The sequence below is a fragment of the Amblyomma maculatum genome, chromosome 3 (assembly GCF_055883805.1).
Source record: "Amblyomma maculatum isolate TAMU_Amacu chromosome 3, ASM5588380v1, whole genome shotgun sequence".
NCBI lineage: Eukaryota > Metazoa > Arthropoda > Arachnida > Ixodida > Ixodidae > Amblyomma > Amblyomma maculatum.
Genome location: NC_139346.1, coordinates 193,877,073 through 193,902,127, shown reverse-complemented (window position 1 = coordinate 193,902,127; position 25,055 = coordinate 193,877,073). Strand labels below are relative to the sequence as shown.

The window sequence follows — 25,055 nt, the reverse complement described above, 5'->3', positions numbered from 1 at the left end:
TTTACTCTCGCCACCAGCTCCTTCTGCCGATCTCCTGCACCCCGGCCCCATCCTTCCCCGCTGCGACCCCGTACACTATGCCCCACCGTTGTCATAGTGCGCCGCGGTAGAAGGACCTACAAGACGCCAACCCGCGCCGTGCTCCGGAGATGGCTTGGCCCGATGGTCAGCGCCCGAGGTTCACGGCTCAGCTCTGGCTCCTTTGTTGTTCCACCTCCTTCGAATCCGATGGCCATCAAATCGAGAGATCCTGTCGGCTGCGCCAGTTAAATATCAGGTTCTTCTTTTCTTCTTGTTTCCTTCTAATTTCACTTCCTCTCCCGATTACATGGACCAATCAATCTAATTGCAGAATACAGAATTTATTTACAACTATATACACATTGCAGCACTTTTCAGTCAGGGTGCGGCCTCTCATCACGGCACTCGAAACGAGTCTCCTCTTTGCCCCGCCTCTCTTGGACTCCTCGGAGCTTCTTCCCCTCTCCGGATTCTCCTTTTCCCCCGTCTTCCGATGTCACCGTAGCAGCAGTCGCAAGCTCTCAAAAAATTCCTGGAAAACCACTCACTGGCACGGCTGGCGGTGGTTGAGGGAGGATCGGGTGTCCTCAAGAGCAACGCTTTTCTACGGCCGACATCGCTGGCCATCTGTGCAGCGCCAGCCTGCAGATCTCCTCCCACATTCGGACAGTTCAAAGAGAGGTGTCAGCCATGGCCGCTTCGTTTGTACACACGCACACACAAACAAACGAAACGCAAAGGAATACACACTTTCCAATCGTTCCTTTGTACTTACTGCCCGCGATCAGGGCGCTTCAAACACGCACTTAACAGTTGCCATTATGAGATTTCTTTTGACAACCTATAATTTTCTTGATTGGGTCAGCAATTAGTATAACAAATTTAAATTATAAAAAAGCAAAAATACTTCTTTGTTCATTATGTAGCTGCCATCAATACTACTTCATGTTTAGCCTTAGAACTTGTTACATTGAACACTGTACAGGAAGCAGAATAAAAATTAGAGTGCTGTTCTAGTGTCATAGCTCTGTGAAGTGGTTCAAAAACATCACCTGAGGCAATATTTACCGAATTACAGTGTAATGGAATCGATGTGCTGATTGCATTCTTTTAAACCACAGTAACCTTTAAAAATTTTTGTTTAACAACCCATTTCATATTCTGATTACAGAGCTTGCTCTGTGTCCAAAAAGTACAGCTAGCATGATGTCATGTGGAAGGGCCAGCTGTAAGGACTTTTCAACCTCTTTCAGAAGAGCCTCCTGTCGGATGACTATGAGAATGAGCTGGAGCTGTACAGTGTGCTGGGCTTCAACCCAATAGATGAAAGCTGCATGGGAAAAGTGGCCATCTATGACAACGAGTCAGGCCGAGAGATCAAATCCTTCGAGTTGGGCATGAGCCTTGATGAGGTGAGACTGCTTCAGATGGTTCCTTGAACCTGACTCTTAACTATCTGAAAATATAGCGCACAGTGAGCCAGACTTGGAGCCCTCTTGAAAAGCAAGAATCATTTTTATAAAGGCTTACATGAGTGCCACCTGTTGGTGACAGTGTCAAAACTCGCCTCGTCAGCCTAGGCAGTTCCACTCGTTTTGCTGATGGTGAAAACAACACGTTGCTGATGCATTTGTCAGCCCTTGCAGAATTACTCTTTGAGGGGAATAAGATGGTGGTTCTGTCAAAGATTGCTAGCAGGTATGAAGTAGAAGCGGTTTCTAGGCCTCAGAAAAGCTATCCGGTTCGTGTGCAGCAGTGAATGGTCGCAGTGTGGTCTCCAAAGCCCATTCCTGCACCATCAAGTATTAGACTTAACTTGTGGAATTTCCAGTGTCCTTCAGGTAGAAGTTTGTGGGACAAACTGGCCACTGTGTAAACAAAACATTAAACAGATGCATCAGTAGCGGGTCGTTATCGGCAAAAAATAGAAGTGGAATTGCTTAAGTTGATGAGATGAGCTTATTCTGTTGTGTAGATCTACTTGAGTGATTTTACATTTCAGTTTCTTACCTGTTTTCTTTGCCCTTTTAACCTTTCTATATTGTCATCAAATAGGTGGCACTCATGTACACCTTTTTAAATATGATTTCTACATCAGTAACAGGTTGTTATCAGCAAGAAATACAAGTGGATTCGCTTAAATTGACGAAATGAGCTTGTTCTGTTGTGTAGATCTACTTGAGGGATTTTGCATTTCAGTTTCTTACCTGTTTTCTTTGCCCTTTTAACCTTTCCGTATTGTCATCAAATAGGTGGCACTCATGTACACCTTTATAAATATGATTTCTACATCAGTAACAGGTCGTTATCAGCAAGAAATACAAGTGGATTTGCTTAAATTGACGAGATGAGCTTGTTCTGTTGTGTAGATCTACTTGAGTGATTTTACATTTCAGTTTCTTACCTGTTTTCTTTGCCCTTTTAGCCTTTCCATATTGTCATCAAATAGGTGGCACTCATGTACACCTTTATAAATATGATTTCTACATCAGTAACAGGTCATTATCAGCAAGAAATACAAGTGGATTCGCTTAAATTGACGAGATGAGCTTGTTCCGTTGTGTAGATCTACTTGAGTTATTTTACATTTCAGTTTCTTACCTGTTTTCTTTGCCCTTTTAGCCTTTCCATATTGTCATCAAATAGGTGGCACTCATGTATACCTTTATAAATATGATTTCTACATCAGTAACAGGTCATTATCAGCAAGAAATACAAGTGGATTCGCTTAAATTGACGAGATGAGCTTGTTCTGTTGTGTAGATCTACTTGAGTAGTAGTTTTCCATTTCGGTCTCTTAGCTGTTTTCTTTGCCCTTTTAACTTTCCATATTGTCATCAAATAGGCGGCACTCATGTACACCTTTATAAAAATGATTTCTACATCAGTAACAGGTTGTTATCAGCAAGAAACACAAGTGGATTCGCTTAAATTGACGAGATGAGCTTGTTCCGTTGTGTAGATCTACTTGAGTAGTTTTCCATTTCAGTCTCTTACCTGTTTTCTTTGCCCTTTTATCTTTCCATATTGTTATCAAATAGGTGGCACTCATGTACGCCTTTATAAATATGATTTCTACATCAGTAACAGGTCATTATCAGCAAGAAATACAAGTGCCAATTCTTAAGAGCATCTCGGCCTGTGAAGAGGATGTCTGTCCAATTCTACTAAAGGAAGGAGGGAAGAAGGCCTTTGTGGCGACATTGCCACAAGGATGTGGAAGGTAGTGGGGACGGTATGCGTTCCCTCCACTGCACACTTCTCGGAACAGCACACGCATAATATCGCATGATAATTACATGCGGTCATAACAGTGAGACAGGGAATTCTTGTGAACCCCAACACTGTATACCTTAGTGTGCTCATTCATGCCTTCTCCTCCTGGTGGGGCAAATTACTGGTGAAAATGTTCAGTTTGCCCCCCTTTGCTGTATCTCAGGAAAACAGAAATGCTAGTGGTGTCCGTAGGGCCATTTTTTTAGCCTACACCAGCTACACTAGTTTAGCAAAAACCATTGGAGGTATAGGAGATTTTTTGCACTAGTGTAGGTGGTGTAGGTTAAAAAAATGGCCTTTGTGGGAATTTCAGTGTCTTCCATATTTGCAAGGCAGTATGAGTGGCAAACTCGCCCATTTATAGAAGCTAATGTCATGATTTGTACGGCGTTTTTAACCTAGCAAGTTGTCTATTCCTGTCCACATGTATTTTCACGCAGCTTCATGCATTTGGCAGTACTTGAAGTGTGTCATGAATGTTTTTATCAATATACTTTGTCAACCATGTATGTTGAAGGCGATCTTATTTTGTGTGCAAAAAATCATTTAAAAAAAAAAAAAAAAAACTCTTGTATGGTTAACTCTGAGGTGGGACGCAGTGAAAGGCAGTGTTTCAGGCTTACAGTAGTTGGTATTCAAAGGGTGGTAACCTAAAATAAGCCTTCGTTGTGCTGTACTTTACAGGCCGGTACTTACATTTTCGCTTGTTGAATGCATCATGTTGTGTAGAGGCAGGCACAACAAGGTGCAAAAGCAGCACAGTGGTTGTTTGTCACTCAGTGTGAAATCCACTCATTTCTGTGTTCGTCTTCATTGCAGCTCTGTGACTACACTCTCACGCTTGACTTGGACACGATAGTAGTCCTCGTGAGGGATGAACGGCGCAACTTCTCCTGTTACCTATATCGACTGCACTACCCAGGGAACATGGACTCGCCTTGCTCGAAGCGGCACAGATCGAGGTACCACGGAGACACCATCCTGCGAAGATCTCAGCGGAGCAGTACCGTCAGGAATAGCAGCAATAACGGTGTTAGTCATGAAGACAGCATGGCTGCTCCTTCCTCATCTGCGTGCAGCAGAGTGTTGCGATCAAGAAGACACTGAATGCCTGCTTTTAATGGTTTTTGGAGTTGAGTGAGACTGCTGTGAGTGCATCTTCTCGTTGGGTGCATGTGTGTGTGTTGATCTTGTACAGAGAATTAATACGTATTCCCTTGTGCCCTCTGCATTTCTCGTTTTTCCCAATGGGCTCAGGTACTGTTGAATTTGTTGATTGGGCTTTTCACGCAATATTGTGATTGGAGTGGTGTGTTGGCACGTCATGCACACAGCTTGTTTATTGGTGTGATAGTTTTGAAATCATATTTTGGTATGTTTGACCTGCCATTCAGTGCACTGTAGTGTATAGTTGCTTCAAAAAAAAAAAATGCAAGGAAGCAAATGAGTAATGTTAGGTTTGTAAGCATATGTTGTTGAGATGCCGAAGGTTTGTTCTAATTGTTGAAGGTCTCAGTGCCGGTGATGAAGCTTTATAAAGATTATTCGCATTTTCGTATTTCTTTTTGCTGTGCTGATAAGAATTATGTGGCTGTAACTGTAGCAATGAGTAATGTAGCAAACAGAAAGCATTTTTGTCTTGATTTTTATGCGAGCAATTAAAGCATAGTGTTCATTATTTGTATACTGCTAGATTTTATTTTCATAGGGTTGCTGGATTGCTACAGCTAGTAAGGAGCCCGCAAATCTGAAACTAATTTTGCGCTTTTGTTGTGTGTTGCGTACTCTGTCCTTATGATACTAAGTGTCCAGGACGATTCAGCTTTCATTTTTTTTGCTGTCATTGGTAAACGATGCTTTTGTGCTCCACATTTTATTTTCTACATGCTTCTGCTTACTGTATATACACATTTGTTAAGATCATTGCAAATAAATTTGTTTTCAGACTCTGTCCACTGTTGATACCGTTCAATGTTTTCATGTTATAAATTTGTCATTTGGCTTCACTTGTAAGGGAGGAGACAAAGTTAGATTGGCAGAAAAAAAGCAAATGTGAGCTTGCCGTAGTTCATTAGAATACACAGTGAAACACATTTTTTTTATCCGCTCTTACCGTAGTCACTCATTGTACTGTGTCCTCCAAGAGAAAGAGAACTTCTGGCAGCTTATGTATTAAGCTGCAGTAGAGTTTAAGACTGGGTCACTAAGCACCAAGTAGTTGTGTGTGTGACAGTGGTGAATTTAACATATCTCCTTCTGTTATAAATTTCTCAATGGGTGGAAAATTATCTGCTGCTTGCAAGGAGCATGCCAATATTACACGGAAAATGTTACCCCTCTTTCAGGTCACTATATGGAGTTTCTATTGTTTTCTAATGTACACTGTCCCGCAACAGCGACTTAGTGGTTACGGCGCTAGACTGGTGAACCCATGCCCAACCCAGAACCAAATTCCAGTCGCGGTGACCCCTTTTCGATGGAGGCAAAAACCAAATCGCCCACGTACTGTATGATGCCACAGCACATTAAAAAAAACCCAGCTGGTCGAAATTTCCGGAGCCCCCTACTACGCCATCCCTCATAGCCTGAGTTACTTTTCATGTTAAACCCTATACACTATACCAAACCAAACCTCTTGTACTCACATCCTGAAAATTTACATTTGCAGCTAGATTATGGAAGCAGAAACCTTACCCTTTCAAGGGGAAACAATTCAGTTCTAGCTGAATGTGTTCTGATTCCGGCTAGAAAATGCAATTTCCCGCCGGATTATGGAATCGAATGTTTTTCAGCTGAACTGTTTCTTGCTTCCAGCTAGCTACAGCTGGAATTACTTCCAGTTAATTTATCCTGAGCTGGATAGATGCTTTTTCAGCTGGAATAATATATGCGTCTCCATGTTCCCTGAAAGAAATAGACATGTGCGTTGTTGCGTTTGTTATATCCAGATAGTATTTGCTGTAACGACTAGGCATAACAGGTAGGACTTAAATAGACTAAACGAGAGTTTCATGCTGTGTTTTTGCGTAGTGTGCTGGAGTCTCTATCGTGCCGGCCGAGTTTTACAATTGGATTACGCATTCTCACGCACTTCTTATTTCTACCTCCATTAGAAGTAGAAATGCGACCATCACGCACATTGCGATCAACAAGTCAATTGTGTTGTCACCCTAATGCAAACGTATAGCTAACCGTATATTTACAATGCAGAGCTGGACAACACAGGTTCAGTCCCGGCCACAGCAACCACGTTTCAGTTTATGAAGGTGCAGCTAGGGTGCGCCTTCATAAACGCCTTCACACATTTCCTGAAAGGCATCCCCTCTGCAAAAATCTTTAACGGTTTATACCCTTTAACCACCCCAGAATGACTCAGCATACATTAGAGATGCATAGTGAAAGGCCCCAGATAATTTCAATCAGCTACCTGGAGATGCACTGACATTGAAGTCAAGATTGTACAGCCTTTGTCAAAAGTTTAGTGCCCAGGCGGTCTACTTCTGAGCCATACTATATTGCTGGTAATGCATTCCCAGGTTTCCAAACTTGCTGCGGGTAAGATTTTCGTCCTACCCTCTCCAATGGCTAGGACTTTCATGGTTGTTTAATAAGTCGTAATATACAACTTAAAAGTAAGCCCTCTGGGCTTACTTTGAAATTGAAATTATCTGGGGCCTTCCACTACAGTGTCTCTCATATATGCTGAGTTGTTCTGAGGTGTTAAAGAATATGAATCGTTAAAGATTTTCGTGGAGTGGGTGCGTCCGCGACGGATAGCTTTTGCTCCTAGAAAATGTTCTGCATCGTATATGCATATGTTAATCATTGTGAGATAATTAAAATTCCTGGTGAATAACGGGAAATCGGTGAGCTAACGGCCAGATTGTAGCGGCACCGGCACTATATAGCACGCGGTTAAACATATACAAACCCAATCAGGTGAAAATTTTCGCTTGAAAGGTGCCAGAAAAAGTGCCTTTAAGATATATGTAGCTGCCACAGGGGATGGCGAAGTAACTGCAAGTTCTTTTTTTTTTCAGCTAGTACCACGTGATCGAAGGAAGTCGTGATATGCATGTGGCACAGGTGCTAGCGTGAAGAATATGAAAGCCCTTCAGCTTGAGTGATATATAGCATGCCACATATTTTCAAGGCGTGGTTCAGCTCGGGAGAGATTTCTTTTTCTTTTGGTGCATAGCACTTTACTAGCTGCTATCACGGATTTCGCCGATGTCCCAGACAATACACAGGCGTCCCAGGGACATCCTAGGGATTCTGATTATGGGAGATTGGGATGTCCTAGGGAAGTCCCACAAAAATCCTAAAAACACCCCAAGTGAAATAAGTGAAGTAAAATGACTTACTTCCTTTTATAAAATAAGTCACTTCCTCAGGGCATCCCGAACAATACTGCTATGGGACATGTTCGGGGTGTTTTGGGAGCTTATTGGGACATTGTTTAGGAGACTTTCCTTGGCATATTATTATTCTGGACTCTGTCTTTTACAGGGGTCTTCTAAGAAGCATGCATTTATGTCCTCTCAAAATGCTTTGTTTCCAGTTCTCCCTTGCAAAACAACTCTGAGCTCATGTTGGGGTTCTGAGTAGACAGTTCAGTTCAGTCGTTCAGTAGTGTCTGACTCTTCGTGACCCTATGGACCATGTCACGTCACGCTTTCCGGTCTCTCACTATCTTCCTAACATCACATAACTTCATCTGCAGTGCCTCAAGGATGCCATCGAACCATCGCGTTCACTGCCTACCCCTTCTCCGGCGACCCTCAACCTTTCCCAACATCAAATCTTTCTCCAGCGACTCCTCTCTTCTCATCAGATGACCAAAGTAGCTGAGCTTTAACTTTAGAATTTGACCCTCCAATGAGCAGTCAGGGTTTATGGTCGACAATATGGACTAATTTGATCTTCTGGCAGTCCAAGGAACTCTCAAGAGTCTTCGCCAGCACCACAATTCAAACGCGTCAATTCTTCGATGGTCAACCTTTTTCACAGTCCAACTCTCGCATCCATACATCACAACTGGAAAGACCATAGCACAAGTTATACGGATCTTGGTTGGCAGACTAATGTCTCTGCTCTTTACTAGGCGGTCAATGCTAACCATTGCTCTCTTTCTCAGAAGCAGGCGTCTCCTAATTTTATGGCTGCAGTCTCCTTCCGAGGTAATCTTGGATCCTAGGTAGAGAAAATCTGTCACAGCTTCCACTTCTTGTCCCTTGATGCTCCAGGACTTGATAGGGCAAGACGCCATGATCTTTGTCTTTTTAATGTTCAGTTTAAGCCCAAACTTCTCACTCTCTTCTTGTACGCGCATCAGAAGTCTCTTGGGTTCCACTTCACTTTCTGCCATTAAAGTGGTATCATCCGCATATCTAAGGTTGTTGATACGTTTTTCAGCAATCTTCACTCCAGCTGAATACTCGTCCAGACCGGCCTTCCTCATGATGCACTCTGCATATAGATAGGCAGGGCGACAGTATGCAGCCTTGCCTCACTCCTTTCTCAATCGGAAACCAATCAGTAAGACCATGCCCAGTTCTGACTGTGGCCTCTTGCCCTTCATACAGGTTCCTGAGGAGACAGATGAAGTGAATTGGAACTCCCATCTCTTGGAGAGCTTGCCACAATCTGCTGTGATCTACGCAGTCAAATGCTTTTGCATAATCAATAAAGCAGAAGTAGATGGGTTTCTGGAACTCTCTTGCTTTTTCCATGATCCAGCGAAGGTTGGCAATTTGGTCTCTAGTTCCTCTGCCCTTGCGAAACCCAGCTTGCACGTCCGGAAGCTCCCGATCCACATACTGCTGCAGCCTACCTTGCAGGATTTTTAACATCACCTTGCTAGCATGCGAAATAAGCGCGATCGTGCGGTAGTTGGAACAATCTTTGGCACTGCCTTTCTTTGGAATGGGGATGTAAACTGACCTCCTCCAATCCTGTGGCCACTGCAGGGTTGTCCAAATCTTCTGACATAATGTATGCAGAATGTTAACAGCGTCATGGTTGAGGTTTTGAAGCAACTCAGCTGGAATGCCATCAATTCCGCTAGCTTTGCTCTTAGCAAGGCTGGCTAAGGCCCATTCAACTTCACTCATCAGGATGCCCGGCTCGAGATCAGTAATCACAACCGCCTTATGTTGGGTTTGCACATTCGGGTCCTTCTTGTACAGTCGTATTGGCAAGGCAGAGCAAATTTGGACAGAATATTGAGCAGAGTTGAATTTCAATGGAAAAGTGGCCACCGTGCTGTAGTTGACCATTTTCAAGATTATTTCTAATGAATATATTTTGTGTTGAACTCGATGAGCTGAGATGTAGACTGATTCTACACATGTATTTCTTTGGCTGAAAAAAATTGTTACCTATGTGTTCGATTATTGCCTGTGTGTACAAGTAATTTTCAGGGGCATTGAACACTGCATGCTGCAGCCTGTAATTCAACATTACCTACATGCTAGTATGGGGTGTTATTTTAGAAACTCAAGGAATGTTGCATACTATGTATAGCAACATGCACAGCAGAAACACACACACACTCCAAACTCTTATGAACATATAGCATAGGGCAGTCACCGTCAAGGTATTAGTTAGAGCTGTTTTGTATTCTTCAGAGAAGTTGTGCACCAGGATAGTTGGGTGCCATGCTTAACCGTTGCAACATATATTCCTTTTTTTGTGAACATGTAAATCATATTGAATTTCGCCCCTCATGTCGTGGTGGGCTGCATGTAATGCAGCTTATTTCACAGCCTTTTATATATTTTCTAAAGAAGCCAATTTTCATGTTCATTGCTGTTTGTATGCTCTAAAAACCACAATGGATATTGGGAAAGCGCAGCTGAAATTTTAGCAAGTGTTGAGTATTGCATCCGTGACAGCGTCAATTATTTCTAGCTACATTGATGAATAGTAGGCTTTTTGTTTTTGGCATTACTAGCAAAATTGTGCTGCTCTTGTGAGCACGCTTTTGCAGGCTAGTTGGTGCCTAAGCATTCTGTTTTTTTGCGCAAACAACACGACACAAAAGAAACGAGGTAGACTGTGGGATCTGTGCTGATCTGATATGTATGTATGCGAAGTCCCTTCTTTTCTTCTCCTTGTTGATAAGAGCAGCTACTGTATTTAAGCAAATGTTCTGTCAATAAAAACCTGAGTTGTTAGTAAGCGCTTGTCCTGTCTACCTCGTTTCTTTTGTGTCGTGTTGTTTGCGCAAAAAAAACAATGTGCTGCTCTTGTTCACTCGCTTTCGTGCAACATGATGCATAATTCAAGACAACTGTCCGGGAATGTATTCAGCATGGTCTTATAAAGGAGACATAAATAGAATATCCCATGCAGCTCCTCTTTTGGAGGTTCGAACATATCCCAAAAGGGAGCTTGTGGGGATATCCTGCAGATTTCCGTTCGGATGTGGGAGGTAGGGACTTAGATGGGACGTCCCTGGGAGTTGGCGTGCGATCGGGTTGGACCCTGTTTTAACACGAGCATTAAAGGCTCCAGTTCTGCAGAAAATTTGGCATCAGCATTGTCGACATTATTGTCGTTGTGAGAGATAAATCACGGGCTTGGCCCGGGCAGGCGGCAGGTGACATAAGTGGGCACTAAATGGCCATAGGGTTGTGCGACGTTATGCAGCCATGTGACATGGCCGAGTTGGCAGGATCTGCCAACCGTGGCATGGAAAGGTGAGGGGAATTAAATCTTCTACATTCCAAGTCAGACATATGTTACCCTTAGGCCACACAAGTATGTTCGTATGACTTGGTTAAGCAGAACTGTCTGGTAGTCTTACTAATATCTGTATGCTAAAGAGTATCATGTGTGAGATAATCGAGGCAAATATTAAATGTATACAGTGATTAGGCAGACTGCATGTATGTGAACAAGGGTCGATCCGAAAGGAGAGCCACGGATGGTAGCTGTTAACATTGCCACGGCATAACCTCCAAGGTGGAGGGGTGCCCCCATTTTTTTGAAACAGCATAGTTACAGCATTTCCTATTTGAATTTCATGCCTATTATATTGTTTACGAATTTGAAAACTTGCAAATGCATTAGATCTGATTTGGCTAATTTTCAATGTGCACTGTTTGATTAAATAAGGAATCAAATGGGGGATACCCCATTCCTTGTTAGAACATTCGAATATCACACACCCCACTTATGAGAGCTTTATAGAGTAAATTTAGAGGCATTCATATTGAAAACATTTTTCTGCATTCATTTCACATATCTGGCTTGGGATGGTTGAGCACAAATTCGAAAGGGTTTAAAAAAGAATTAGCAGTCATTTATGGCATCTATAATTCATATTCCAGCAGCACCTGCAATAAATTTTAATCTTGATGCGCAAATGGAAACACCATGACTGAAAGCGTGATGCTCAGGGGCAGATTTATGGGTGGCATTCAGAAGGGATGATCCTGTTTCAGCAGTACATTTCTGGAACTTTCCTTGAGGGGAAAAGATTTGGATGGTTCTCCTATAGAAATGTTTTGGCCAGCATGAAAAGTAGTTCAAATATAGGGTAAATATATAAAACCACCACATCAGTTCTACCCTTTTGTTGCCATATGCAGCTGTATTTGCTTTTTCTGTATATTAAAAATTTAATCCTGTCTTCTCACAACAAACTGTGTGTACATATTGTTCTGACACACAAAGATTTTCGTGTTCATATGAATGCATTGCATGGAATTACAACAAGTGACATTACAGCAAAGGAAAAGAGCAACACAGGGTAACTGTGAAAAATTTATTTGTGGCACATCACCAAAGCACAAACAGAGTACCATTGCTGTGCAAGTCTAAGGTCATCAATACTGAAATTTTAGTTATGGTTCTTGCAGTGAAAACACAAACAAAAGAAGTCTTAAATTGTAGCCATCACGTAAAGTAGCAATCGCATTCAGAGTCTGAAACCTATAGACAGCGAAGTAGAATCCATCTTTGAGAGCTGTACAAAGCTGTGAAAAGGGGTCTAAAAAGTCCTGTGCACGAACTACTCTGGCAGGCATTTAACATTTGCATGAACTGAACTAACCACAAGCAAAAATGTATCAACATACAAATCCAGCTTTGGTGCAGAGGAGCACGGAAACAATGCATGTTGTGGACTACATTTTCACAGCAGCTCTTTTCCAACAAGCAGAAGGTTTACTAGCTAGGGTACTATAGCAGCTTTAACGTGACAGAAATCCGAAGTTTTGAAACAGAATTCTCTGAATTTCTTGCTTATGAAAATGAATTTCAATTTCACTTCTAAGCTCCTGAATTTATTGTATTTATGCATATGGAAGTTTATCTTAATAAACAACTACTGAATCAAATTTTGTTAACATTCCTCGCACAAAAATATAAACAATTGGATTCATGCCCCCAGCAAGCCAAAAGATAAAAAGTAGGAAACACAACCTCATTTCCCATGCCAAGCTACATCAGATTCAGAAAGGTCTATGTAACAGCATAGTAGGTTTACTTCTAGTTGCTAACAGAGGCTTTACAAATATGAAGTGCTGATGCCAGCTGGATGCAGACTTGACAGTCTAGACTCTGGTGCAACATAAATTTGAGATGCAGGCAGCATAAAGACCACCTCTAGCGAATATTGTAAGATGATGGTATGAATACTCCTGAAGATTCTACATCAAAGTCTAGCCAGATGACTGATACAACTGATGTCCTACGGTGGTTAGCTAGTGCCCAAAAGTAATTCAAAGAAAGGTGCAAACTTTTTGTTAGGACAAATTTTTTGCCGATTAAAGGATTCTAGTGTTTTTCAATGTTATGGATGAATTTATGGTCCCAGTGAACTTTGCGGCTGACACAAAACAAAAGCAATCTTGACCAGGTTCTCAAATAAAAAGCTTTCCAACCAATCATGATGCCTGCCATTTCATCGACTCCTTTGGTAAACACAGCTCATGTCCCATGCTTAAGCACAAGTGATAGTTGATTTGTGCTTTAGCAGATCTGACCATAAAGGAGGCTATGATTTGACTTAACACAGGCCACCAAACAGTAGCTGCTGCTTGCTAGGCTGTCATATGCTGCCATGATCAAATAAGATGAAGGTGAAATGTAGTCATGATAAACGTCATAACGCAAATTGCTACATCAGTAATAAAGACACACAACTTGGCAGCAAATGTTTCACTAGCACAGAGCCCATCTTCAAATCTGAGTCGATTTTTTCACTTTATGTTCAGCCTGTTTATTGGCACAGTGATGCACAATGTTCACACTGATGCCGAATGTAGCACTATGCTTCTGCTGTGTACTTCAAAGATTCTGGCTTAGAATGCCATGCATTGCTCACAATGTTGTGAGAAACTTTTCAAATGCGCTTTCTATAGCATGGAGTTGAATAAAGACATTCCCTGTCAATATCTGCTATGCAAGCAGGATGAGTGAGACGGATGTGCACTTCCAATTACAACTCACATCATCTGCCAGAAAGTTCCTATGTGCAAACTAATGGTTAAAGGGAAGACAACTTAGATGCAATCCCCAATGGCTCTCTATGCAAGCACACCGCATTTGCACAAATCGCACAGCGATGCCTGTAACTGGCAATGCATTTTCTAGTGCGGGATGCACTCTTTGTTTCACGGTGCAGGATAACGCCACTAGACACTATATATATAGCTCCTGCCACTAAAAATACGTTGTAGATAAAAAGAAAACCAGCCTCCTGCTACATTTCCAGGCCAAGCACTCTTTCGTTCCAGTTTCTCCCATGTGTCTCCACCTCTTCAAACATACAGCAGCAGTCGAAACCAAAGAACCAGACAGTTCGGCTTTCATTTACAAAAAGAAAAATCTGGACGTGTCATAAGGTTCGGCCATTATTCAACACCACAGGGACAGCAGCATACAGTTAGCTGTCCAAGTTATCAGAATTCAGAGATTGCAGGAACTGGGAGATGGCAACTTGGAAGGATTCAGCAAATGACTGCATGAGTCGTCTTCGCTCATCCTCAAGGAGAGCCTTTTGTTGTGAAGACTGCCTGAGCAAGGCCTCCTGAACGGCTAGCGTTATGTCTTCCTTAGTAAGTGAGAGGGCAGCAGGAGGGCTGGAACCATTTGGTTCGAGAACAGCCTCAGTGCGTCCACCAAGACTTGACAGCCTTGAGTACAGTCTGTCTAAGGAAGTTTCAATGGTGGACAACCGGTCTTCAACACTCGATCCATGATGATGCACACTGTGGCTCGTCTTAACACTTGCTTCTTTGACAGCAGCAACCGCCGAGCCACTATCCACACTGGCTTCCAATCTTTCAGTGACAGACCTCGAAGCATGCTCAAGGGTCATCAACGTTTCACGGATGCCATGCAACTCGCTGACGATGAGTTGAAAGTTGCGTTCGTTACGCGCTTCGCGTTCGCGCAAGTCACGTAGCTGGTTTTCAAGGTCACGAACGCGGCTCTCACTCGCCGACAAGCGGCGCGTAAGCGCGGAGTTGGACTCCCGCAGAGCGGCCGCGTCCACGGCGTCGGGGCAGCTGTCTCGGCCACACGAAGGTCGGGCACTGCGGCAAAGTGCAGAGCTTCTCTGGACGTTTGCAGCCATGCTGGCCAAAGTGCCCGGTTGGTCGCCGCCCCGGCGCGATGACGAACCAACGTCGTGGGGCGAGCCGCGCAGAGTAGGGCGCACTTCGGCGATGTGCTCGCGCGCTGCAGGCGACAGGGAGGAGGACACCTGCATGGTGTGCCTCAGTTCAGATTCAGCAGCCATATCTGGTAGCGCGCCTCCGACTCGCTGGTGGGAGCTAGGGATGAAGTTGAGTAGGTTGACGTCGTCGCTCGGCGCACCTTCGCGGGCGTGGAGCGAAACGTCAGGCGGGTTGGGATTCCGCACGCGCGGGCCTGAAGGGTTGTCTCCCTGGCCTTCGGGATGCTGGAGAGAACCTTCGCTACCCATGTTAGCCGTTCCTCCCGGACTGGTGCGGACCCTGATGAGATCCGGGAAAGCAGCCCAGGGCGAAGGCGCTGGGTGTGCCGCGGCGCCGCCGACGGCTCCTTCGAATTCGTTGTCGTCGCTGTCCGCCGCATGCGGACTGTTTGCAGCGTCTGCTGAGTCTCGTCGAGACATCTTAATTCCAGTTAACAGCACCTTTCCTTCGTCGACTACTGTGAGGGGTGGCCACTGTAACAAACAGGGCCAATAGCACGTCGGCAAAGTTGATTACGCAGTTTTGAACTCCACAGTTTCCAAAGCGCGTGCTGCCGAAGTTAGTGCTTGCGAGCTTGCGGAGAGAAGTTCGCCCAATGCTTCATTGACCGTTCTCACGTGGACATCCACGAAGTGCCGGCGCAGTCATTTCATAGACAGCACAGCCGATTTCTTGCATAGCACAAACCTCAACGCACAGCACTACCGTCCCTCAGCTTGTGCGGCTTCTATCGGCTTCAGTGGTGAAGAGATACTTTGACCGGCAAATACCCTCAAATGATGAAGCACACGTTTGCCTTCGTGCAACAATTGCAAATAGCACTATCACCGATGTAATCAGACAACGACTCCAATGTTTCAATGCATTCAAAGCACCACCGGTGTGCAGCTGTGTTGTGAAACATAAATATTGCAGTGACGATCGCAGCGCCTACAGACGGTGGTTGCGGTGATCGTGGAGAGTATTTTCATTATTATTATTATTTTTTTTTTTTAACGGAGCCGCTGCTGCTAGCTGCTACCGCTTGCTGTTTCACCGGGTGCGCGAAGTTGTGTTGTTGAGAACTCGTGTTCTTGATCCGAAGTGCTTAAAATGAGTGCAAGTTGACACACTTCTTTGTTGCGTTCTGCCAGGGTAAAACTCAGCATGGTGATGAGAGTTCCAGGTAAGGTATTTCTACTTGGTGTCACAGTAGCCGGCTGTTGCGAGAATCACGCAACTAAGCCTAACGCAGGAGAGCAGTCGTTCTTTTCGTTCTTTTCGTGATTGGGCGGCTCTTGAGAAGCTTCATGTTACTCCTTTGCGCATGAAAGGTAGCACAAATATTATGAGTAATGTTTCTGTCTCTGGCAAAGCGCTGTCCTTGCCGATTTCTGTCTGCATGGCCTGCCGGTTGTTCTACCTTATATGATTGATTCGAGGCCGGACTTCTTAATTTAAGAGCAGTGGAAACAATCAGAGCCACTCGTAGCAATGATGAGTCATTCGGCGAGGCACGTGCTACGTGATTTACATGTAAAGGAGCCGTGATCTCGAGTCCTGCGATGTGACATTTTTCAGCTGTCAAGCTTCATTCATATTCTGTAGTACCATGGTTAACGGTGAGCATTGTCCGCCGTTATCCAGCCTTAAAGTATGGTGCAGGTTTCGGCGCATCACTGAAGAGGTTATGCACATTTTAGATTTGAAGTCGTGCCACTGTTATTTTTTTTTTTTTTCGAAAAAAAAGTGCGCGACACGCTCGGCGCTCGTTCACTTCTTTCTTTCTTTCTTTTTTTTTTTTTTTTTTTGGCCAAGGCTGGAGACACGCCCGTGGCAGCAGCCACCCCACACACGTTTCTCCTGCTGCCACGCACGGAAATACGTCACACTCACGTGACCCGCGCATGATGACGTCAGTGGATGCGCGTTTCCGTTTAAAATGGCGCTCTGACAGCTTTAAAGGTGTTAATTTTGTTGCGGCGGTGTTAATTATTGCTATTGGTACGCATGAGCTATTTTGTGTTGTGAGTTGTGCGGTAAAGGCGAAGTGTTGCACGCGCGCAGCGAGAAAAAGTCAATTGCTGCGTTCCTGTCTCGTGTAAGCTTATACTACATATTTTGGCGACGATGATGTTAGCTTAATCCAAGACCTCGGCGTAGACTGCTGACCGTCCATCATGAGCTTTTCAGGTCTTCAGCCGCCTCCGCCCTTCCGTGGGAGTAATGGAGGCTGGCGTCTGGTGCCTCCACTAGATACCTCCACATTTTCTATACATTGTCGCCGTCGTCCCCTTCAGCACCTACCGCTGCTGCCTCACACTCCGGTGACGATGCTATCTTTATACTGGCGACGCATTACAAATCTTCCGTAAATGTGATCGCCGCACGCCACCGTTTTCACTGCAGAGTACAAACTGCCCGAGAGATAGCATATGAGTACATCGGTGCTCTTCGCAGCCTTGTCGGCGACTGCGGTTTTGGGAGCTTCGCGGACATCATCAGGGACCAGCTGGTGAAGACCATTAGTTACTATTTCAGTGAACGCCATCTCCTTCTTGACTCTGTCGCGCTAGACAGTGCCAGCAAGCTTCCTGTGAAGCAAAGGAGCTATCAGAAGAGGTCGCACCAGTACAGCGCGTGGGATGCGAGTGCACATCAGAACGGGTCCTTCAGGTCCCTTGCATCAAATGCAGTTGCCACCTATGTAAATCTTCATCTGCACTTCCGGAGTGTTCGCGCTATCGCCGCGGTTCTCCTGCCCACTTGGCGAACGACTCCACATGGCAAGCTCGCAAACGAAAGTGTCGTCGGTGCGGCGAAGTGGGCTATTTGGAATCTGTCTGCAAGTCGTCTGATCGTTCCAGTGAAGTGCAGAAAGTCGAAGATGATTCTTCCAGCAGTGCTGCTATTGTTCAGGTCTCTACTGTTCCTCTGCAACCTGTTGCTTTGCCAGGCAAGCTTTGGGATAAGCCTGCTATTGACATCGTGGGGCGTTTCGACCAAGCTCCTAGTAACTGTCGCTTTGCAATAACACTCATTGACTATTACAGTAAATGGCCAGAGGCTTCTTTCACAACTGCCACAGTTTAAGAATTGCTTCTAGGTACATTTGTTCACGAGGATTACCCTGAGGAAATAGTGTCGGATCACAGACCACAATTCTCATCCTCGGGGTATACGTAACTGCTACTCCTCAGTTTATGACCCTTAACCCAATGGACTTGTAGGACAGTTTAATAGGGTTTTCAGGGCATATGTTCATATGGCTCTTTGCGAGCAACGTGACCTACGTCCGCTATTATAACTCTGTGTCTACCACTGTGCGCCACATTCCACGACAGGAATCGCACTAGCCATCCTAGTTCATGGCCAGATGCCTTGCATAACACTTAACGTTGTGTGCCTGCCCGGATCAGTGCTTCTCGACTGATCATACAAGAGCGCTGAAGCTCTATTGCCAGTGGCTAGAGCAGAAGCAAGCCAAATATAAGCTTTATGCAGACCAGCGGAGTGGAACCAAGCACTATGACTTTCAGATTGGCGACTAAGTGCGAGTTTGCAAGCCGATTGTGTGAGGCAAGCTGGCTGCTCGGTTTCAGAGCCTCGAAGAGTTGTTGAGCGAATTGGACCAGTCTCACACCTGCTGGATGATGGGCGAGTGTGGCACTCGTCCAAATTATGAGCTGTTAGAACAGTTGTTCAGCGCCAACCTCCGCCCTCAGCTCTGATGGCTCTCCCCGCTAACATTTTGTTGCCCACTGACTGCACCCGAGTGTCGACCAGTCCACTACCAGAAACGCAGACCAGAGTCCAACCTCGCATAACCCCAATAACGGAGATGTTAGCCCGGGAACTTCCTCATTTCTGGCTTTGCCCGACACAGAACCGACAGACCCCCCTCAACCAAAGTGTGCCTCAACAGCAGCAACTACTACTCCTCTTCCTTCTCCCCGCAGAGTAAATGTGAAAAGAAGCTTCCCGCAAGGTTTAAAAGACTGTAATGTATTAGAGGATATTTAGCCATTTGCCAGCAAGGTTTTTTTGTTTTTTTTTTTAAGTGCGGTGGAAATGTGATGAAGACGGTGTTGTTGCACATGTGTACGCAAGAAAACTAGGAAGTGAAATACAGAACGGCTGGAGAGTAGTCAATTGCTGCATTGCTGTCTTGTCTACGCTACAAGTTGCATTATGTTTCTTTGGTTCGAACCCGGGTGCTTCAGAACGATAGTTGGTTATGTAAAGTGTTGCTCAATTCAGGTATAGGCATTTGGTAGGAATGAGCTAGTCTTTTGCATATATTACATAGCCCTTCTGGCCTTTTGTGCATATTGTCGCGGTGCAAGATAAAGGGATGTTCCTTACTTTTGCTAACCTTCAAATAGTGTGTCGTGTGGTGGCTGCATGGTGACTAGGACAGTGAATTACGTTGACCAATATTTTTCATCATGTCGCAGTCACGATTTTGTACGAGCAGACAGAAATAGCTAAAGATGTTTGCACGGGGCAAATGACATCTATGTTCTCATTTACCAATTCACTTGACCGGTTAGCTTACGGCATTGTCGAGAGCAAGCCTTTGGCGTAAATCGCTTTCTTTGCCATTCTTCTGTGAGACCAGAACAAGTACACAGCTAATGTAAGCCAGACCACTCAACTTCTACACACAAACGATCGTTATAGGCAGGCACTGCATTGTGTATCCAAGGTGGTGAGGGAACCATATCTGGTAGACTACCGTAGGCCTGTTCCTTGGCTGGAGTTGCAGAGGCGCTCTATTCAGCGCACCTACTGGAGGAATAGTCGAGTCTCCCCATTTTGGGCTGGAACTGACCTGCGACGCTATTTATTAGGACTACTTTCCACCAACAAGGTTATTTGCTTTTACTTCAGGTTTCCATGAAAATAATTAAATAGTGCTCCTTTGTTAAGGCGCTACACTGATCAGCTTCCTTTTTAACAGTGATCGGACGTTCCAAGAGCCTAAATGGGGAATGTTGCATACACATGCAGTTAAGTTACTTAGCATTTAGTAAACATGTTTATTCAGTCATATTTTTTGACCTACTATGTCTAAATATTAAAACATCCTTGCAGCCAATGGAATTACATTTTTTAATCAATAGCTTTATGGGTTGAATTCATGATCGAACCGGACGAAAAGCACAACAGCTGTATACATTCCAGACCAACTTGGGCTATGAGCGACACTGTAGGGGAGGGCTCTGGATCATTTCGATCACCTTTAACTCTTTTAACAGGTACTGACTGTTCACAGTACACGGGTGCTATGCTTTCTGCATCAATTCAAACACGGCTGCCACGGCTCAAACCACTGTACCCTGGTTCAGTGGTTGAGCATCTTAACCACCGAGCCACTGTGGCGGGGTAAAAGTAAAAAAATAGGTATATAAGCCTTGACTTTTTTCTTTGCACACACGATAGTTTATTCCATCCATGTCTCTGCTGTAACACCCTAAGTTTACTTCACTTGACAATAATGAATCAAAAGCCAAGACATTTGTGATAGCCACAGTTGCTTATGAGCCATAAAACCCCTTATAGAATTCTGCGTATGGAGCCGCAACTTTAAACCCAAGCTCTAAGGCCATCTTAGCCCATGCAGTGCTGAGGGCACTGCTGCCACCCAGTCAAGTGATCTTGCAACTTTGGTGACAGGTTGCAAAGCTTGAACAGTTACTGTGCACTCCTAATGCACTGTATGCAATGACTATGGCGAAGGAAGGCGAGAGACGGTGGCAGGCGGGCACCATCTACAAAGCTATCCGATAGCCCCTTTCGGGCCCTGACAGAAAGAACACTTTCATATAATGCCTCCTTCCTGGTAAGCATGTGAAGCTCTCATTGTTACAATTTTGTTTTTTTTTTCTTTTGAATTATGTTTATGAAGAGCAGTACTCTCCCCCATTTTTTTCTTTGTGCCACCCCACCGAGAGTACCATAATGGCAGAACCTGATTCTCTGCAAGAACAAAGAGTAGAGTTGCCTGGCACTTCCTATGATTTTGTTACTCTTCAGAAATGCTTGCTTTTGTCGCAATGCCCCGTCTACTTACTCCCTTGGCTTTGGTATCTGTGACAGCACCTTTTGCATGACATTGTGGCCTATAAGGTTTGACAGCAGTAGTCAGTAAGCCAAGCACAGATTCCTCGTGAACTTTTACTAAAGCTTTCGTAGCACACTTGTTGCATGCAGGTTACCTGCATGGTTGGTCAAAGGACCCCATGCCTTGGGGTGTGCAGTTAAGCTGCACAATGGAGAACTTGTGAAGCTGCCAAAGTTTCTCAGGGAAGCAGACAAGACCATCCTCACCTTACATACATCTTGAGCTTTGGGCTATTTGTGCCTGTGAGTCAAAAGATTGTGACCTATTATATACATTCTGCTTCATAAAGTGCTTTTAAATGGCACCTTCGTTTCTTAACAAAGGTAGGACTTTTCAACAACCAAGATAAAGCAAAAAAATTATGCTGAATTCAAATTTACTGCAAAAGCATGGGGCAAATAAAGATGTGAGGTATGTCTGATGCTGTGGCCTTTGTCTTCAACTATTTGAGGATGCCTCTTGCAGTTGGCAGGTGACATGAACAGGTGACTCCTGTGACGTCACAAGACCGCACGTCACGGTGGAATCGGCAAGTGCTGCTAACTTTAGCTTCGCCATTGAGATGGGAGGGTGAGATCAGAATCGCCTTTTGAGTCCCAGGCTAGACATGCTACCCTAGGTCACACAAGCACATTCATACGGCTTGGTTAAAGTTGGGCTTTATATCTATGTCACTCCCGGCAGCTTGAGCAGCACACATTATGGCCCACCTCACAGCATGCCTCTGGCAGGTGGCATGGCTGGCCACTTTTCGGCTGTTTCTGTGACATCATCTGTCTTAAATTTACCTGCCTTTGTGTTTGCTTACATTAAATATGCGTGTGACATCAGCAGTGACATATGCTCTCATGTGGTTTAACCATGTAAACTGTCCTGATCTTCAATCTGCTTTAAAATAGCAGGCCTGGTCCTTTGTGGCAGTTGTCAAATGCCGAGAAACTTGCGCTAAGCGATACAAGGAACAGCAGGCAAGAAGATACAAAGTCATCTACATACACCTTATATCACGTATATCAAAATAAACTACGCCAAACTAGTGTTCTTGCTTGCTTTATTAAATTTCCCACGTTAAAAATTTTTTTCAGGTGTATATAACAGCAAAAGAGCAGCATTTCTTCGTTACAGTACAGATCTAAGTATGATCATTTTTGCATTAACTACACTTACATTGAATACTTCGGCTCACAAAAAGACTGAGGTAGACCCTAAGTTCCATGCCGCGGCGACCCCTTTTGTGATGGGTAAACCAAGGCACCCTTGTGTTGTGCGATGTCAGCGCACGTTACAAAACCCAGGTGGTTTAAATTTCTGGACCATTCTACTATGCTTTGAGACGTTAAACCGATTAACTAAAGAAGTAAACCCCAAGTGATCTTTCTTTACCCACACAGGAGTAGCACATTATACGGCTGAAAAGAAAGTTAACTGAATCACAGAAAATGTGAGCGCATACAGCTGTAGGTGTAATAATCTACTGGTAGTAAATTTACTGCCAGCTGGTTCTTAAAAGGACATGCATGTGTACACATACTGCTATGACAGGAAGCACACTTCTAAGCAGTAATAATTTTTTTTTAGTGCCTAAAGCTTTGAATAAACATGTGCATGTCTTTTGAGTGTCCTGCATACGCTGACGAGTGTGCATACTACGAACATAGCATAGAAAAGCTCTCCCCAGTGCCTTTAACAATTTAGGTCTCTCAGCCTGCCCTAGGCAACAGAGACTCGCAACAAACTTTTTATTTACGTATTTGAAAGACATTGGACTTTTAGACAAACTAAATTCACCTTGAATGTCACACTGTGGCATTTTTCACGCTGTGAACTCTATAAGCACATTTATCGGACTATGCATTTCATCATTTCATTTTATACCATGACTCCACGATGCACCTTAGAACGCACTTAATGGCTGCATTTTATCTCCCTCTTCATTTCTTTTAATCTCCTCAGGATTCTTTTTCCATCTTTACCTCCCGAATTCCCCTTCCTACACAGAGTAGCATGTCAGAGAAATTTAAACGGCTAAAATCTCTGTTCTTCATTAAAGGGTCTCTCTCTGTGCATGTCTTTTGACCTTGTGGCCAGCAGGCACCACCACAACGCTTTGAACTCGCACAGAGAACATACTTTTGTCGGCATAAAGGAATTTTTCAAGCTCACAAGACTTTTAGAATAAAAACAACCAAAGTAATATATATGTCTCTTTGTGTGCATTCTTGTGACAACGTACCAGGCACATGGACTCTTGTGAAATTGCTGCACGTCCACTGCTGTACATTTAAACACCCAGCACACCAATCCTGTTTTGATCTGTATTTTTTCATGTTTTCGAAATAGCACAAGTGCACTGGTCCACAGTCAAGAGATGTGTAAGAATGCCCTTCCCGGTTGAATTGAGGCCTTTTGTAGTTACAGAGTCAGCACCTGTGACTCAAGTCCCAACATCAACTACAGTTGATGTCATGACACATAAGCCAGGGTGGGGCTCATTTCTAGAAGAGTCAGTATTTTAGTCCACATGGGCATGCCTGCTACGAGCAATGATGAATATGTTTTGAAAATGCCCAAATATTGCAGACAAGAAAAGCATGCTCTGCAAAGTCTGCATTAACCGTGCCCATGACATGGACGAGCAGGGTCATGTTTTTCTAGTGAAAGTAGCAAAGGACAATTAAGCTCGGCTCAGTGACTACTTTTATTTCTTGAAGTACTGGGGAAGGTGGAGAGGTTCTGGGTGAAAACAGAACATATATGAGGCAACACAAGCAGAAGTGCTTTTAAACTGATGAAGAAAGTATACTGAAGTTCTTTTGGACAGCAATAGAAAATGAATTGACTGGTTCTGTTCAGAATTTGTGGTAGTAGCACAGCACAAAAAGGTAAACAAGGATCAATATATTTCTAGCATCATCCTGACATTTCAACAACTCATTTGGCATCCTAGACAGTATGACGAAATATTTACAGCTATATGAGAAAAGTTAACCTTTGTTTATATTTTACGAATTAACAGATAACTAAAATGAACAAGGCAGTACATGAAGTCCCGGCAGCCCATGACATGAACTAAAATACAGTGATGATCATCTGCCCTGGTGCTTCTCTGCAGTGCACAGGTACAGAGGGGCGAAGCATACACAACAAACGGTGTGCTAGCATACAGGCAGGCTGTGCCTAAAACAGCTGAAAGCAACAACGATGCACTTACATATGAAGGCCAGTTCTCGGGAAAGCAACATAAAAAAAAATACTGCAACAGCGAGTAGCTATACGGGTAGCTACCGCACCAAATTAACATGTACTACGTACTACTTTAAGTACAGCACTGCACACTTGAAGAAGACGTGACCGAAGGGGCTGTAAGCAACTCGCACTGTACACAAACCTCGCAAGTACACACACTGTCCCGCTTGTATCCCAACGACGTGAAGGAACCGGGAGCACAAATGATTAAAGTATCTACGCGCAAATTTTACGATAAATGACTGATGCAATAAATCCACTGTGAATTTTTTTTATATAACTTTCAGTAATGCTAAGAGAGCCTTACCAAAACAGTCAATGCGGGAAGTGTTCTCAATGTGGTAATGGTCCCTGGAAAGAGACATGACACTATAGAGGCTAGCACATTTGCTAGAATATCCTCTACAACTACAGTGCGCCGCCATTTGTAATACGTCCCGCAGTGAAAGTAGCTTGCAGCAGTGCCGCACTGTACCATTTGTTGACAAAAAAAGAAAAAGAAAGCAACCGCAAATAAAAATATTGCACTTAAAAATTAAATTTCAGGCTCTATAAAGGTCCACATAGATGGGGTGTTTTAGTTTTCGCCTGCCGATTCTGTTATACCATCCATGGCTGCAGCTGAGATGGCAGACGACGCGGCCTGGGAGACACGAGAACACCATACACGAGATAGTATACAACTTCGAGTGTCTCAGAGAACTGCAGTGAAC

The 25,055-nt window shown here is 44.0% G+C and overlaps 3 protein-coding genes across 6 annotated transcripts in view; 2 read left to right on the top strand and 1 right to left on the bottom strand.

Moving 5' to 3' along the window:
* The window catches only part of LOC146197314 (DDB1- and CUL4-associated factor 17-like), a 31,075-nt gene extending 25,829 nt beyond the window's left edge, over positions 1 to 5,246 (top strand). For all 3 annotated transcript variants that reach the window (XM_084599140.1, XM_084599139.1, XM_084599141.1), the window contains exons 12-13: positions 1,275 to 1,433; positions 4,117 to 5,246. In XM_084599140.1, the coding sequence (XP_084455266.1) occupies positions 1,275 to 1,433; positions 4,117 to 4,404 (447 nt within the window). In that variant the 3' untranslated portion in view covers positions 4,405 to 5,246. The remainder of the gene's footprint in view (positions 1 to 1,274; positions 1,434 to 4,116) is intronic.
* A 6,782-nt stretch (positions 5,247 to 12,028) lies between these two features.
* LOC146197313 (uncharacterized) lies at positions 12,029 to 15,920 on the bottom strand. The gene has a single exon (XM_084599138.1). It carries the CDS (start codon positions 15,407 to 15,409, stop codon positions 14,195 to 14,197), a length of 1,215 nt encoding a protein of 404 aa, XP_084455264.1. The 5' UTR covers positions 15,410 to 15,920; the 3' UTR covers positions 12,029 to 14,194.
* Positions 15,921 to 15,990: 70 nt separating this feature from the next.
* LOC146197311 (uncharacterized) overlaps positions 15,991 to 25,055 on the top strand; it is a 55,260-nt gene continuing 46,195 nt past the window's right edge. For both annotated transcript variants that reach the window (XM_084599136.1, XM_084599137.1), the window contains exon 1: positions 15,991 to 16,155. In XM_084599136.1, coding sequence (XP_084455262.1) covers positions 16,137 to 16,155 — 19 coding nt within the window. In that variant the 5' untranslated portion in view covers positions 15,991 to 16,136. The remainder of the gene's footprint in view (positions 16,156 to 25,055) is intronic.